This window comes from Aspergillus brasiliensis, assembly GCF_001889945.1.
Source record: "Aspergillus brasiliensis CBS 101740 unplaced genomic scaffold ASPBRscaffold_7, whole genome shotgun sequence".
In the NCBI taxonomy this organism is placed as follows: domain Eukaryota; kingdom Fungi; phylum Ascomycota; class Eurotiomycetes; order Eurotiales; family Aspergillaceae; genus Aspergillus; species Aspergillus brasiliensis.
The window spans coordinates 263,910-280,714 of NW_027137448.1; the positions used below are offsets into that span (position 1 = coordinate 263,910).

A 16,805-nucleotide genomic window follows, 5' to 3' on the forward strand; every position below is an offset into this window, starting at 1 on the left:
ATCCACCACCACGACACACACACCAGAGATGGATGGATCCACCTTGGGACGAGCAAAGGGAACAGCTGTCTGGATCAGGAGGGACGAGGGGGAGGGGCAGTGATAGTCCGAGGGGGACGATGAGCCGAGCAATAAGAATCAAATAATGAATGGGCTGGGAGAGGCGCTAAGCAGAGCAGCAGAGAAGGGGGGGTGTTTTCCCACCTGGAACCAGTTCCGTCCACCGCAGATTTACTGGTGAAGCTGAGGCTGTCTTTGGGTATATGAATCAATAAGAAGTTATGGCAGCAACCGCGGAGGTGGCAATGATCAAATTAAACTTAAATTAACGGAACCCGACGATAAGGCGAGTTAAGGCGAGGCAGAGTGGGAAAGAAGAATCTTCCCGATTAGGACAAGTGGATAAGATTAAAGAAAAGGAAGCAGAAGAAGAAGAAGAGAAGGGGGAAAGCGAAGCTTCAATGTGGGAGGGAAAAAGAGGAGAGGAAGAAGGAGGAGAGGAGAGGAGAGGAGAGGAGAGAGAGAGGGAGGATGAGGTAAAAGGAAATGACGATGCTGATGGTTGGTTGCACTCTGTTTGTGTGTGAACCTCTTCTCTCCTTTCCCTTTTGGCTCTTTTTTCCCTCTATTTTTTCCCTGTTGAATTTATTTTATTTAGAAAAATATTTTCTTTATGACCTTTTTTTTTTTCTTTTTTTGATTTATTATTTTTTTGGCACTTAAATTTTTTTTTTCCTGGTTAGGCGCGCGCCGTCAAAAGGAACCAGAAAGTGGAGGGGAACGAAAAGAGGAGGGGAGCAAAGTGGGCTGGGTTGGTAGCCGATAGAAACAGAACAGATACAAGAGCAGCAGATAGGGAGACGAGGGAGGAGGAGGATAACCGATGGTGAGGGAAGGAAACCAAAAGAATCACAATAATCACAACAAGACCCGAACTAGAGGTAAGGTACAGCCTGATCAGACTGTAACTATCAGGAGTCAAAAGTAAGTTGTCCCGCCAATACCCTTGAATGTCAGGCCAGTCACCTCACAAGAGGGGCAGCAACAGTGAATAGTATCGAGGAAGGATGATGTGACCTCACCGAGTGTGACACTTTCTTCCCTCTTCACTCAGTTACCGTCAGGCTAGAATTATCATTAGGATTTTAGGCGCTATTTCGGGAATGAATAATACGGTGGGCCAGCCCTTGATGGGACAAACCGAGGGGGAACAGCGATGCTTCAGGCCTTTTTTCCTCAACTGACAGGCCCGATGTTCATCAAGAGCGGTCAGATCATTGGACACCGGCACGGTGGGCTGCAGCAGTCATACAGAGGGCACCTAATGATTCAACGGAAAAAGACAATAAAGAAGCCAACAGACCGAGAGAACAATGAGTGGTCTCGGAAAGCCTACAAACCGTCGTGGTGGTGGGGAAGAAAACAATATTGCAGAGAACGACGATGATCAACCGACCAGCAGAAACCGCGCGAACAGAGAAATTTCAGAGGGGAGAAGCAAAAAAGGGGAGCGGGACTCTGGCAGCGTTTTAAGCAGCCGATGACGAGATGCTCTGGCGTCATCTTCTTTCGCACGTCCTTAGATGGCTGATCCCTCTGTAACAGACATGCCCCTGATTTATACCGCGTAGTGTGCAGCGATCTATGTCAACGCAAAGGGAAAGAGTTCTCTCCTACTTTTGCTTTCACCATTCTTGAAAGTAAGTCTGCTTCTCCCATTTCTGAGCCGAACACGATCCCACGTTTCGAGACTAGAATTTGCTGGGAGAAAAAGCCTCAAAATATCCAGGTCAAACATCCCACATAAGTCAGGGCCGCTGATTGGCCCGTCCCATGTGGGGAAAGCCGAGACCAGAGGGCAAAAAGGGTTAAAAAAGAAGCGGGCAAACACCAACCCATGCACAATGCCATCCTCCTTTCATCCAGATTTGTTGAACATTGCAATGCCTGTGCTTGTCAACAGTCCAGCCAGTTGTGATCTCTCCTTCCCGGGAATCATTCCAGACCCCAGTTCTGCCACGATGTCTTACTTCCCCTCTGACCTTCACCAAAAGGATTTGTACCGACGGGCCAAAAAGGGAGCCAATCCTACCTCCACTCTGAATGATGCACGCTGATATCATAGGACCACAACTGACGTAGGGTGTCCGCCCTCCCGATTTTTATCAGTCGGCCATGGGCGTCGATCCACACCGCACCACCTCCAGTCTCTGAACGGTCAACAGGCATCATCACATCACGATTCCAATCGTAATTTGCACGTGGATGGCACCTGGTTCATTCGCCGTGTCTCTCTCATGGTCGACAGAATTATCTAGAATGCTGGCGTGCCTCGGGAATGGCAAACGAGGGGTGATGCGTTTGGTGGGCTGGGACGGGACGGACATAACAGTAACATCGTGCTGGGGGATTGTCCTCTGCCTGGAGGCAGTCATGCAGCGGTGCAGTCCACCAATCCCATTGGGGACGTTGCGATTTCAGTTGACAAATCGACCGTAAACCCAGTCACCAGGTTTGTCGCGTCGGAGCCGAATCTGGACCCTGTTCACTCACCTGCTACGACATCCCGAAAAGACGAAAAAAATTAGTAGAGAGGGTTCTGGGCCCCTTCAGGGGTCAACCAAATTAGCTGTACCGGATGTGCACAACCTGCCGCAAGACCAAACATAGGCAATCGGCGACCAGAACAAAAGAGCGAGGCGACAAGGAATCCTTTCAAGTCCGTGATCCGTCTTCCGTTGCGGGGTGTTCATAAGCTAAGACGAGAAGGGAGAGAGCGTAGAGCAGAAGAACCCCCTCGAAATCTGATCCATCCCTAGAAATTGGTGCCAGCGGATGGAAAATGGAAGGGGGCCCATTGGGCATTCGACGTTGTCAAATTGCAAACAGAAAAGAAATCCCAGGCCAAATTTTGAGAGAACTACTAATGGTCAACCATGTCGATTGTATATAAGTAGTCCATGTTGGGGAATGGATCTATATTCTATATTGTAAATACAGACACATCGTCATCGCAGATTGTGAATTCTTTGGTTTTGCGAGGCGACGCCATTCAACGAACACACTCAGTCGAGGAAAGGTTCTTTTTGGGTCTGGCTGGGGAGGGAGAGCCTATCAGACAGCCCGATGGTTAGCCGGTGACATCATGGAGGGGCATAACTGCTGCCAATCAAAACCGCCGCTGACGTTGGCGGGGTCATTGCCAAGCGAACCAAACTAAGCTTGGACCGCCTTCCAGACACTTCGGCCGCCAGTCGCTCCTTCCTCTTCTTTCTACTTTTACGCCCTCGTCACTGGACAGCATCGTGTAACTCTCAGTTCTGGTACGATCATCGTAATTTTCAAGTACTATCCTTTCCCCCCGGTCGGTGCTTATCTACAGAATACAACGGTCCGCGGAGGTCTCCAGCAAAAGTGACCCTACCAGGGGTTAGATACTTTGTATAGTAGTAGTAAGATTCTTCTTACCCACGCGTTCGATAGGGCGAGTCATGCCGGGGAAGCGACTCGGGGGTTCCCCTGTCTCGGGGCTCTCTCGACGCCAATCCACGTTCCGGGCAATTCTCGCCGTCTGCCTCCCGCTGGTCGATCCACTGCCACCTCAATTAGGAACCTCTGGGGCTCCAATCCGAACCGTCTATCATGCTCCCGACTAACCCTGGTCAATGTACCGTGTGTGAAAACCCAATGCTGCTTCTCGAAGGAATCCTTCTCGGAGTGGGCCGGTCGTCCGTCTCGGTCATCATCTTCGTTTGTGGTCATGTACTTTGTATCAAGCATGAAAGCCATTCACGAGACTGACAAATAATGCCCCTACCCATTATCCCAGCATCATTTGGCGCGGATACCAGGAATTATTTTTCCACTTCAGCTGAATTCCCGACATCAGGCATACACTCCATCATCTGCCGTCTCTCAAATCAGATAGAATCTCACCCGCGTGTGATCAGTATACATATCCATCATACAGCATGCGCTAGTCGGGGGGTTGTCTCGCGCAGCCATGACATCAACCTGCATGAGGGGGGAAATTCGGTTGTCCATTATCCTTCTGTCAGCCTGGCCGCCTCCACTGCAGCCCGTATGGAGTACCTGCCACAGTAGTGTCCTACTTTAGTCTGACAGTACAACGTCCTCATCGGGCAAGGAGGAGGAGGCTAGAGCCATCCACTGTCAGCCACCCAGTCCATATGGACTAGGTGACACTATTGTGTGACCCGAACAAGGTAGGTATACCCTCGACCAATCAGTTGATAGTAGCTGTAATATAGTTACCGACTACTACTAGTAGTATACCAGTTCTCGATGCCACCCCCATCTATGGGTAGTATGTGCAGTGGCGCTTATGGTCTGACCTGACCCCCTACTCTGACACTTGACAAAATATCCAGAAGTCTCACACAATAGTCACATGAGCATAAATCCCACCATTTTATGGGCCTAGAGCACATACTATTTACCTCCCTTACTTATCCCATCAGATTAGAGTAAGAAAGAGTACTACACCTAAAGTAATGAGCATCATCCCACACCAACGCCAACACACCATTCGCTGGAATGTTTCTCCGGGCGAACTTAAACCGAATACAGTCAAGTTAGATAGACCATCTCCGAACATCTGCATCTAAGAAAACTAAATAGCCACAAACAACGTTGATCTTGTTTCATTCGACCTACGTTTCAGATCTACGCCATTCTCCTCGCTTAATGGTCCCCCAAGACACGGTCGCCAGTGGCAAACTACATACGTGTTTTTCTCGATATTAATACTAATATTAATACTAATACCTGCCTGTTAAGGCTTGGTTGAAGATATAATTCAGCCTGTGCGCGTGCTTGGCTTGCCTAGTAGCGGTATGTACTTGGTCTTGGTAAATGTGCTAAGTACTACTGTGTGTGTGCCTTGATTCGAACTATATGTGTTGGAGTTATAATTATGTGAGGGCCAATTAGGTGGAAGGGCTGATGGCAGTATTGGATATCTTGATATCCACTGTCAAAGCCCGAGAGAAGAGTAAATCCCGATGATAACTTAAAACTGAAACTAAGGGTTATATGCCGATGGAGAGGGGATTAATTGGGTTAAGACTCATTGCTAATATACTCGTAATAGGGAGTAACTCATATGAAGTATTGCATCTAAACTTGTATATTCTACGATGCCTCTTGCCTATCGCCCTTTCGGATCTTAACTATATAATGATTTAGATTACCAAACCCTTATTGAAGAGGTGTAAATCCCTGCTCGTGGATAGCTATGATATATATAGAAGCCGCATAGACATAGTATACAATATACAATGTGTGTGAATCTCGCATCTCATCAATGTTATAAGGCTAGTGGCCTAGCCACTACTACCAATAACTAACAAAACGATCTGAGCATGTAGTATCCTGCGTAATATGGATACATGACCCCAGATAGCGAACCACTTCGCATAGAAATGAGCATGATAGACTAGTACAGCTACATAGCAAATTCCCTACTACTATTTTGCCAATTGAACAATGCTCTCCCTCCTTTATTCTTTCTGCTTTTTCCAACAAGCGACTGCTTCCATCATGATGCAATATATAGATATATAGATAGAAACTAGTAGCCCAAAAGATAAATAACCCTCTCGACCATAACAGAACAACTTCTCATTACAGATACATAAGTACTTCGACCATTCCTACAGTATGCTAACTCATTATACACGTTCCCATAAAGACTGCCATGGAATGGGTTAATACGCCATTCCTGGATTTGAGCTCTCAGAGACTTTCATCATTCATCATCTAAGTTTTGGGTACAATCATCGTCATCACTGCCAAATTCTTCACGATCTTTCATTATACTAAATGATGATCAGTCGACTTTTAGTCTTATAATATAGTTTACCACGACTGAATGTGTGTAACCTTCACACATTGGGGGGGGGGGGCGCGGAGGGGGGAATTTACGCCTAGCAAGTAGTAATATCACTTGGACTGAGGATGTAATTCATATTTCCTGATTAATGTGGCCGGACTATTTATTCTTCTCAATTGTTTGGAATCCGAGGATTGACTATTGAAAGGGGTTGATCCGTCACAAATGCATCGCGAATGTGGTGGTATGCCTCAGGGGTTGGAGTGGGATGGATGGAGACGAAACGGGTTCGTTACGCTCGATGACCAATATCAAGATATCTTAGCTTTTTTTCTTTCCATATCATTCGGGTGAGATTGTGATGTTTTCCTTCTTGTCTAGTGAAGTACAATAGTGCCGAGGTGGTGAAGTCAGATCAGTAGAAAAGTATGATTTGTTGTATGATAGTTGGATTGGGTAATATGTAAATGTTCATCTTCTTTTCCTACTTCCTCAATGGGGGAAGCGATATGGATGTGCATGGCTGTAACGGAGTTGCTTGTCTGCTGATCTACTTGATGCCTAAGTATTACACTGCTGGAGAACGCTGGTGGCCATTTGTCCACGGATAACGAACACAGCCTATTTGGTGATGGTAGAGGAATGTAGTTAACGCATTTCTCTGATTTCCAGATACTAAACTGTGATAACATGAGATTGGCATGCGAGACATCATAGTAACAAACTCTTAACCCGGAATAACTGATAGGGTCCGCAGACTATGTTCGTATCTATCCTTGAAAGACTAATATTTGATAGTCCTTGAGGCGAGGTTTCGACAAGAGATTTTAGTTGCTGCCAGCGGTTAGGGACAAAGTATCAGACCAGTTTAATGCACAAAGTTAGGCAGATGCCGCAGATCAGCTAAAGGAAGTAGTCTTGTAGCAAGGTTGCGCCCTGCGTAGCTGGCTTACGGCAGCATTCGTTAGTAGGCCTGTGAAATACAACGCTTAGAACCATACTAGCAGACATCAGATAGAACCCAGTGATGAGCTTTCTAAGTAGCAGTATAGTGTTGTGCTGTTCTCAGAAAGCAATAGCTCTCTGGCCACGAAACACATCCTGGACCTGTCGCTGTACCTTCTCAAACCGCACAAAGGCGCAAGATTCACTCTCCAGGTGGTTAAACAGGGCAGCTATGGTAACGAACTGTTTCCCACACTTTGCGTTCGGGCAATGATATAGCTTCTGCTTGTGCACGGGCGAATTGAGGTGTTGATTGAGTGCGGTCAAGCTGTTAAATTTCCGATGGCACAAGTAGCATTCCCAGGAGGCACCATTGTATGCACGAGAATTAGCCTTGTATTGAACATTGTCATCCTCATTCCATTCGAGCAGCTTTCTGGTGATGACGCCCTGGGTGTCACGGCTATGAACGAACTTGTAGATAGTCTCGCGGTTGAGGCCTGAAGCGTTTTTGCAGGAGCCGGTTTCAAGGTGGTGAGCAGCGCCAGTGGCCGTAGTGAAAGCAGTATTGCAGAATGGACAGAGGACGTCTTTACCGCGATGGATCTTTGAGTTCAGGTGCTATACGCGAAGGTCTGAGCTCAATTACGATGTTTGAGGGTATAGAAGGTCTTACCATTTTGAGGTTATTCGCATTCTCGAAACGCCGCTTGCAGGGGTGGCAGTAGTTCTTGTAATGGGACTTGGCTCGCATGTGCTGCTCTGCAGCTTCTTTGGTATGAAACATTTCCGTGCAAGTTTCACATGGCCATGTTGGAGCCCAATGGTCCATAGCATCCATGTGCTGATCCGCTGACCTTTGATTGTAGAACCTCTTCCCGCATGACTCGCAGGGAATCTTCGGTGCATGGTGTCCATAGGCATCCATATGTTCCTGTGCTTCCCATTGAGTAGAGAAGTCGTCATCGCACATCTCACATTCGTACCGAATCCCCCAATGGCCCGTGTCGTTCATGTGCTGGCGACAAGCATACCAGCTGTTAAAGTAGCGGGGACAGGTTTCACAGTCGTACATTGTGGGCAATAGAGGGGCGTCTGGGAAGCAATGATGCTGCTTGGGCGGAACTATTCTCAGCTTGATGTCGTGTGTCAAATGAAGATGAAGGTTCGAAGAACGCTATCTCAAGCGGTGGAGGGGCAGGGAAGAACCAGGGCGTGATTACTCGAATACACCAAGCTTGGACAGTATAAGCACCTTATCTGTAACCATATCAGAAGGTGCAACGAGAGCAACGAGAAGGAGCTGGGAAGAATTAATTTAAGGGTGAGTGAAAGATGGAGGTGAGATAGGTGAATTCCGCTACGATAGATCTACTTTCCCCTACGGCTGAGAGCTGAGCTACTCCCTGCAGTGATGTTGAATGTTCTTCTTCACTGAAAATCATTAGTAACAGCTATATAGATGGGTATATCCATAAGGCTTGATCTTCTTTTTAGAGGTAGTCAGAACTTTAGGAACATGCCTACAGTTTACTCGCACATACTACAATGGAAATGTAAACAAAAGCCGAATAAAGCACCTGATCGGTAAGGCCCGTTCATCTGCTGGCAGCTGTCATTCTTTGGAGGCAAGCAAGTTACCGAAGATAAAACACTTTTCGGAAGCTCCCGCCTAAATCGGTCCGTTGGCTCATTGGTTGAGTTTGGAAAACCGGAGGTTGTGGGTTCGAGTCCCATGTAGATCGTTTCCATTGGTCTATTGGCTCAATGGTAGAGCGCCGGTCTCCTATGATGGATCGGTTTTTTGCTATCAGAGATACGTGCTCTTCAGTCCAGTCTTATTTGCATGGGTTGAGGATCAGGTATCTTCTGTGAGGTCTGAATAGAGCTGAGGCGACTCCCCTCCACTATTAATGCGGATCCCACTGTCGCGCCACGTACGCGTGTGCAATTGCTATGTATGCACTGTTTCTGTTTTGCTCACCTCTGTGCTGATCGAGGATTACAAACATCTCAGGACCTCTCTGTTGCTACCAAAGTACTACAACCCATATGTCATCTTGGCACTGCTAGTACCTTGTTGGTCCACTCTAAAGTCTACAGCTCGAGTATGGGTCAAGGCCACACTCTACAAACCCACCCATTATGCCTAGCTGTTGGGTGGGGACGGTACTCACACCGACAGCAGCTTGCCCGCATGCGCCTTGCCGGCTACTTATGGTTGGTTTGTTGATTGGAGAGCGGATCCCTCAACGGGAAGAATGGTACCACATTTCTTTGTTTACTCTTCAAAGCAGAAGAAATATACCGAGCCAACGTAACCATAAATGGAAGGTCAATCCTGTTCTACGAGCTAAAAGAATTGGACGCGATAGAGGTTTGTAGGTCGCCCTCCAAAACAGAAGAAACACTAGTTCGTCTTGGGGAAACTTTCTAATAGCCGTCCCAATACAATAGTTACTAGTGTGGCACATAGCATGGTCAACCACGATAATGACGCAGCCAAGCGACAGTTATCAAAAGATACAATTGATAACTACACGACTGGTGAGTAAATGACTTATCTCGATGGTGATGATGCAAACGATGAGCTGGTATAGCCGGCATGACTGTGGCATGCATGCAGTCATCGATGCTCCGGCCCAAAGAAGACTTGAAGTGGTGCCCGGCCAAAAGCGGGGCATTCCGGATGCGACGATCACCTGACCCCATCTCCAGCCGCTAGCGATGGCCTAAGGCTACTTCCCGAGGCCGCGCCGTCGAAAGGCTCAGATAACAACTGGAGAGGAGCCCCTTCCCCCATTTTCCGATAAGGAATGCCCCCAACTCACACGTCATCGCCGTTGCTGTTGCCGCAATGCCAGTTGTCGCATTACTTCCCTGATCACCCCCAGCTCACCCGATGAGACGATAATAACAATGAGGAGCAAATACATAGACAACAGAGAGTACTCCGTACACTCTCAGCGAATTTCAACGGGTTCTATTTCAGGAACACGGCTGCGGCCTGGATTGGGTCGGGCTGAGATACCGACTGGTGGCGTCAGTGGCGGGTACGGACGGAGTCGTCCTGGCCGCTCGTAGACACTCCCCCGGACTGATATCAGGCCCCGGCAACTTGCTGCAACTCACCACGGCATCAGGAGGGCTTCCCACATGGGATCAGGCTTTGCCCGTTATCTAAGTTTGTTGCAAGACAGAATTTTCGTATAGCGTACCAGTCTTTTCTTTCAGCGACCATTCCCGTAGAAAGCCAAAAGTCGGTGGCTGCCGTGGGAGCCTGAGTCAACCCAGCCAGAACCATTCTAGTAGATTCTCCCCCAGCGCTTCAGCAACAACGCGTATTGGAGAACCAAATGACGCAGACCAGGCGGATTCCGGTGCGATTGCCCGGATGGCAAGGGAATCCCCCAGGAGGTGCCAGAAGCGTCGCCCGAAAGGTACTTCGTCTGACAGGCTAACACCCGCCCGGGCTAAGGTCCCTGCTGCTCTTTTCCCTTTATTGCGACTTGACCTCTAAGCCCATTCCCTTGCATCACGTTATCATTGACCGACCTCTGACTAAGGCGCTTCGCCTCCGCCGCCTCCCCTCATTCACTCCTCTCCTGACTACTTAAGCCTTCTCTTCCTTCCTCGTACTACCAACCCTTCTTCAACTCTCCTACCTCTCTCCCTACCACTCACCTTTCGCGCATCTCCATCTGCGAATCCTCTCCACAACACTCCACCTAAGCACATACACCGTTTACTGCGCTTCTACAACATGCAGATCTTCGTCAAGACCCGTGAGTATTCCTCCTATCCACCCCTCAAGCTCAGCATCATGAATCCATCTTCTGACTGCTTGTTTCCATCTAGTCACCGGTAAGACTATCACCCTTGAGGTGGAGTCGAGCGATACCATCGACAACGTCAAGACCAAGATCCAGGACAAGGAGGGTATCCCTCCTGACCAGCAGCGTCTGATCTTCGCTGGAAAGCAGCTGGAGGATGGCCGCACGCTCAGTGATTACAACATCCAGAAGGAGTCTACCCTTCACCTCGTGCTCCGCCTGCGTGGTGGTATGCAGATTTGTAAGTTGTCCTAAACCTTATTTGCCACCTTGGCCACTTCAACTGGGGACCCTATACTAACCTCACTCTAGTCGTCAAGACCCTGACCGGAAAGACTATCACCCTTGAGGTTGAGTCTTCTGACACTATCGATAATGTCAAGAACAAGATCCAGGATAAGGAGGGCATTCCCCCGGACCAGCAGCGTTTGATCTTTGCTGGTAAGCAGCTGGAGGATGGCCGTACCCTGTCCGACTACAACATTCAAAAGGAATCCACCCTTCACCTCGTTCTGCGTCTCCGTGGTGGTATGCAGATCTTCGTCAAGACTCTTACGGGAAAGACGATCACATTGGAAGTCGAATCTTCCGACACAATTGATAACGTCAAGACCAAGATTCAAGATAAGGAGGGTATTCCTCCGGACCAGCAGCGTTTGATCTTCGCTGGTAAGCAGTTGGAAGATGGCCGTACCCTGTCCGACTACAACATCCAGAAAGAATCGACCCTTCACCTTGTCCTTCGTCTCCGCGGTGGTATGCAGATCTTCGTGAAGACGCTTACCGGCAAGACGATCACGCTGGAGGTGGAGAGCTCGGATACCATTGATAACGTTAAGAACAAGATTCAAGATAAGGAGGGCATTCCCCCGGATCAGCAGCGTCTCATCTTCGCTGGTAAGCAGTTGGAAGATGGACGTACGCTCTCCGACTACAACATCCAGAAGGAGAGCACCCTGCACCTGGTGCTCCGTCTGCGTGGCGGAAACTAATGCCTTATTTTGATCTTTCTTCTTTAGCACGGCTCATCTACGGTTGAGTGGCCTGCATGGCGTTGGACGGTTGTTTTAGTCGGTTTTCTATGATACGGATAAATTGGGCATACCTTAGTGTCACCATCTTCCATGGTGCCTTGCGTCATTCTTTTACCTACTAGGAATCAATAATTATATTCCATCCGCTATATTCCGCAGTGTGCGATTAGTAGAAGGCTTGAGGTAGACCCCGCGCGCTAGCATAGACGTGATCAACATGCAGTTCTAGACGGTACCTACCACCTTACATAACGCATGAGGCGAAACTACTGTAATTATTGAATAGAATAGCTTCAACTTCATCTACCTATATAACATAAATAGTCACAGAAAACCCAACGTGAGTCACCGTCTTCGCCACCCGTATCTGGACACGTGACTGATACCGTCCCAAGGCGGCGTGGGACAGGAAAGTAGCTTCCATTCATAAGTTGACCCAGGAGGAGCAGTTGCAGACCTGTAGCGCGCTGGAAATGTGAGCATCAGTCGTGATGCCCTCCTACTTCTACCACATTGCGATCGAATTATTTGCTCGCCCGCACTCTGACCTCCACGGCACATACCCAGGCGTGGACAAGCACTCGACGTCGCTATCCTTCGACTCCGCATGCGAAGCTCTACTCCCTTTCCAGAAGCGCCGGCACTCACCGTGGGCACATCGATCCCCTCGTCATCAAGCGCATGGGAAACATCCACGCCACTCATTAAACACTTCCGCCGAAACCCACAGCTCAGACACTACAACCCACGTCGCAGACCGCCATACCCCTCACCTCTACACGAGTTCGCCGACAAGCGCATCTGATTTCGAGCGAGACCTCAGGCTTGATAAAGTATCCATCGAGTGCGTTGATATGGTTCCATCGGAGCAGGACGCCACTGCTGCGAAGCGGACGGGCTGGAAGGATGCAAAGGATAACCTCATCGCGACCGGGATCGGAACGGATATCTTGGGGGGCCTACGTACCAAAGGAAAATACATACCGCTGGACCAGAGCACTTCGGAGAGTGTTTGGGGAATCGTGCATCTATACCGAGATGCTCAGGAGACGCCATTCTTGACAGAAGAGGATTATCCCTCGTACTTGAAAGGCTCGGCGGCCGCGGCGAGGACATCCTACGATGAACTGAGCGGCAGTAGTCGGCCCCCGCGCGCAGAAGAGCATATGCCAGATGAGGATTGCACGACGCTATGCATCTTAGCCGTTCCTTCTTATATGTCGCCGTCCGACTTTTTGGGGTTCGTAGGCGAATCGACTATGAACGATGTCACTCATTTTCGCATGATCAAGACCGCTCGGGCGAACCGGTATATGGTTTTGATGAAATTCCGCAACGGGAAGAAAGCCAAGGAGTGGCAGAAGGATTGGAATGGAAAGGTGTTCAACAGCATGGAGGTAAGTGCATCATGCATTGCTTGGTGCAGTATCCACAGCTGCGATGCTAACGCACCCTTGCTTCAGCCCGAAACGTGTCATGTCGTCTTCGTGAAAACCGTCGAAATACAAGCCGTTGAGCCGGGCGCATTGTCAGCTGGATCACAGAGCGGTCTTCTCTCTCCACACACTGCAACGAGCCCTGTACGGACGACGCCCATTTCAACTACGCAGTCAAGCGCCATACCTTCCGCTACCCTCTCTACCAGGCCGCTGGCGCCTCCTACACCTGCACTCGTTGAGCTGCCAACATGTCCAGTTTGTCTGGAGCGTATGGATGAAACCACCGGCTTACTGACTATTATATGTCAGCACGTCTTTCACTGCACGTGTCTACAAAAGTGGAAGGGAAGCGGCTGTCCCGTATGTCGATACACACAAGATGACATCCGGCGGAGCAGCCAAGGCGCGTTGTATGATGATGAACCCGCCGAGTGCAGCGTGTGCCACTCGGACATCAATCTCTGGATATGCCTCATTTGTGGAAACGTGGGCTGTGGACGCTATGACGGGGCACATGCGTTTGCGCATTACAAGGAAACCGCGCATGCCTTTGCTATGGATCTCTCTACGCAGCGCGTCTGGGACTACGTCGGCGATGCCTACGTGCACCGCATCATCCAAAGCAAAACCGACGGCAAGCTCGTGGAGCTTCCAGCGGCTGACAACAGCGCGCTCGACCCTCCAGACTGGACGGACGCCGTTCCGCGGGAGAAGCTGGAGAACATGAGCGTAGAATATACACACCTACTTACGAGCCAGCTCGAGAGCCAACGGGCCTATTTCGAAGAAGTCGTCGAGCGCGCCGTGGACAAGGCATCCCAGGCCAGTGCTGCTGCCTCTGCCGCGCAGGACGCAGTCGAGAAAGCTACCGCCAGCTTGAAGAGCCTACAGGCGCAATATGACAACCTTACTAGCGAGATCATCCCCGGGTTGGAGCGCGATAAGGCGCGGGCCGAGAAGCGCGCAGAGAAGTTCGAGATCATGACGCGCAAGATGGAGAAGGAGTGGCGGGAAGAGAAGACGATGAACGAGAACCTGATTGAACGGGTTGAGCTGTTGAAGTCTGAAGTGGAGGGTCTGAAACTTGCGAATGCAGACCTGACGGAACAGAACCGGGATCTCACTTTCTTCATCAGCGGGTCGGAGCGACTGAAGGATCAGGGCGATGATGTGGTGCAGGGGACGGTCAGTGTACCTGAACCGGAGAAACCGAAGAAGAAGGGGAAGGGGAGGAAGAAGTGATGATCCAGATGGGAGATTGTTCATCAGGCTCGCCGGCTCGAGTCGTGGTGGAGGTGTAGCCGACCATACCGCTATGCAGCAGGCCTACTGTTACCACACAGTCAATCACTTATATAACTATATCACTATGAGAGCATGAATGCAAGAAAAGAATAACCTAATGCAAATGAAACACCTATCTAATGCTATGACAGTAATTGAACCATCTATAGATACATATCATACACCATCCATGTAGTATACATACAACCATCCCCAACAACAACCTAATCAATTCAAACCCCCTTCTTAACAGCCCAGAAATAGTTCCCCCAACTCTCCGACCCCTTCACCAACTTCCACCCCAACCCAGGGAAATACACCACGCCCTCACACCTCCACTTAGCCCCTTCCAACGCCTCACTCCCACCCCTAACAGCCCTCCCATCCTGCCCTCTCATCAACCCCTCCTGCACCCATCCCTCCAACTCCCCAGGATTAACAAACTTCTTCCACTCATGCGTCCCCCTCGGTACCACCCCAATCGGCCACGGCGCCTCCGCAACAACCTGATTGACCAACCACGACGGGAACGTCCGCGCAATCGTCGACCCGATCAGCCATCCACCGGGCTTCACGACCGATAGACAATTGGCTAGGAAGCTCTGGGGTGTGATCGACCCGGGGATATTGTCGATGTGTTCGAGCACTTCGAAGAGGGTGACGATGTCGAATCGTGCATCCCCATTGGTATTTCCCTCCGGGGTGGGTGTATGTAATGTGGGAATAAACTCCTCCAATGACGAATTCACGTACTTGAACTTCCCACTATCCAGGTGCGCCTGCACGGAGGGGTCGAGGCGCGCGTGGTCCCGTGCGATCTTGATGAGCGTGGGGCTGGGGTCGAGGGCGGTTATTGAGGAGGCGCGCGTGCGGGTCAGAAGTTCATTTCCTTCTCCTGATGTAGATGTTGAGGAAGGGATAGTCCGCGCCAATGACTCGGCGAAGATCCCCCCTCCGCAGCCGATATCCAGGTACCGGAGGTTGTTTCTGTTATGGGTATTGGTGGGATCCATGGGCGAGGACGGCGTGGTGCTGCTGATCGGGGTGGATTCGGCGAGGCATGAGGCGATGAAGTCGTGGCGCACGGGGTTCATGAGATGGAGGACGCGGGAGGGGCCTTGGGGATCCCACCAGCTGGTGGCGAGGGAGGAGAAGTGGGAGAGTTCATTGGCGGAGACGGAGGAGTGGTGTCGTTTTGTCGATGTCGATGTTGTTGTTTTGGGGAGGGTGGTGGTTGTAGTGGTGGTGAGGGTGCGGAGGAGGGCGGAGGTGGTTGAGGAGGTTATTATTGTGGTTGTTGGGCGGAGCATTTTGTTTAGATTTGGTGTAGTGTCTGTTTGCCTGTGTGTGTGCGTAGATTGTCTTGATTTGGAGGTTTGGGTGTGGTGTATCTTGGGTATGGTTCTAGAGTTTGGGGTGGACTGATGGGCGGTGTTAGCTGGGATTGGTACATTTTGATGGGAACTGGGGGTATATACTTAGAGGAATCGATTATAGGCGACGCGCATCGTCAATGGCAAGGCAATATAGCTGAATTAGTTGAGCAGCGCCGTATCAAGCAGAATTGAAGCCGAAGTTGCGATATTGCGGATGCGGATGTCTTGAAAACAAACATGCCAAGGCTGGTTGTTTGTTTGGTCTGCCAGTGCCAGGTACTTAGTTAACTCACATTCAAAACTCTGAGAGTTGTTTGTGTTTACTCGCAATGAAATCATCGCATATCAAATGTGATAGATCAACTCTCTTGATCAGATACGAGGTTGATGTGTGGAACACAGCCTCAGCTGCGCTCCATGCATCGTGGCGTGCGCATTGCCCATCATTCCTCCCCGGTAGATAGTCTACTCTAGACATTCGCCTACATTTCAGGCGAACAGGCTACCACTAATTACAACGTACTGACTTCCTCCTGTTTGCCTCCGATGGCTTGCTTACTTGTTTATTTACGATAATATAATACAATAACTGTACGTACTTCCCACAAGGTACCAGTACACGTCCACCGCGTTCTGCTTTACACAAAGTCTTCTTCTCCATCACACACACACACACACACACACACACTCACTCACTCAAAAGACAAGTAGAAAAAAGACAAAAAAGAGGAAGAAAATGTGGCACCTCAATATACACAGCAACTTATTGCTAATGAAGACGGCAGAAGGATAGATGGAATTCCCTCACCTTCCTCCCCCCCTTCCCTCCCCCCGTCACGAAGACGATGAATCCACATTTATCTCCAAACACAGAATAAAACTCCGTCGGTGAACCATGATCCAGCCATACAATCCCCACTTTAAAGGGAGAGTGTTCTACGTGTCTTCTGGAAGCATACTCTATCCATAGTTCCATACCGTAGACGTTTACGGAGTAACTACTTAGTTAACTTGTTAGTTCATAGTTGGTTAGTTAGTTT

At 49.5% G+C, this 16,805-nt stretch overlaps 5 protein-coding genes and 1 pseudogene across 6 annotated transcripts; 3 read left to right on the top strand and 3 right to left on the bottom strand.

The window, feature by feature from the left end:
* Positions 1–3,350: 3,350 nt before the first annotated feature.
* Positions 3,351–3,871, bottom strand: ASPBRDRAFT_43773 (uncharacterized protein). Its single transcript, XM_067625057.1, has 2 exons — positions 3,469–3,871; positions 3,351–3,420 (listed from the first exon to the last, which is right to left on the bottom strand). Exon 1 carries the CDS (start codon positions 3,787–3,789, stop codon positions 3,490–3,492), a length of 300 nt encoding a protein of 99 aa, XP_067478151.1. The 5' UTR covers positions 3,790–3,871; the 3' UTR covers positions 3,351–3,420; positions 3,469–3,489.
* Positions 3,872–6,553: 2,682 nt separating this feature from the next.
* Positions 6,554–8,105, bottom strand: ASPBRDRAFT_153649 (uncharacterized protein). Its single transcript, XM_067619369.1, has 2 exons — positions 7,476–8,105; positions 6,554–7,420 (listed from the first exon to the last, which is right to left on the bottom strand). The coding sequence occupies exons 1-2, from the start codon at positions 7,872–7,874 to the stop codon at positions 6,920–6,922; spliced, it is 900 nt and encodes a 299-aa protein (XP_067478152.1). The 5' UTR covers positions 7,875–8,105; the 3' UTR covers positions 6,554–6,919.
* A 373-nt stretch (positions 8,106–8,478) lies between these two features.
* Positions 8,479–8,544, top strand: ASPBRDRAFT_t154 (annotated as a pseudogene). The gene has a single exon. The product of its transcript is annotated as a tRNA-OTHER (tRNA).
* A 2,018-nt stretch (positions 8,545–10,562) lies between these two features.
* Positions 10,563–11,624, top strand: ASPBRDRAFT_196456 (ubiquitin family protein; the record flags this gene model as incomplete). Its single annotated transcript, XM_067620993.1, has 3 exons — positions 10,563–10,584; positions 10,658–10,873; positions 10,945–11,624. 3 exons carry the CDS (start codon positions 10,563–10,565, stop codon positions 11,622–11,624), a joined length of 918 nt encoding a protein of 305 aa, XP_067478153.1.
* Positions 11,625–12,157: 533 nt separating this feature from the next.
* Positions 12,158–14,347, top strand: ASPBRDRAFT_126962 (putative RING and UBP finger domain protein; the record flags this gene model as incomplete). Its single annotated transcript, XM_067617921.1, has 2 exons — positions 12,158–13,063; positions 13,130–14,347. 2 exons carry the CDS (start codon positions 12,158–12,160, stop codon positions 14,345–14,347), a joined length of 2,124 nt encoding a protein of 707 aa, XP_067478154.1.
* A 275-nt stretch (positions 14,348–14,622) lies between these two features.
* Positions 14,623–16,028, bottom strand: ASPBRDRAFT_75581 (3-demethylubiquinone-9 3-methyltransferase; the record flags this gene model as incomplete). The annotated part of the gene is made up of 2 exons (XM_067629287.1): positions 15,868–16,028; positions 14,623–15,810 (listed from the first exon to the last, which is right to left on the bottom strand). Exon 2 carries the CDS (start codon positions 15,697–15,699, stop codon positions 14,623–14,625), a length of 1,077 nt encoding a protein of 358 aa, XP_067478155.1. The 5' UTR covers positions 15,700–15,810; positions 15,868–16,028.
* Between the last annotated feature and the right edge of the window lie 777 nt (positions 16,029–16,805).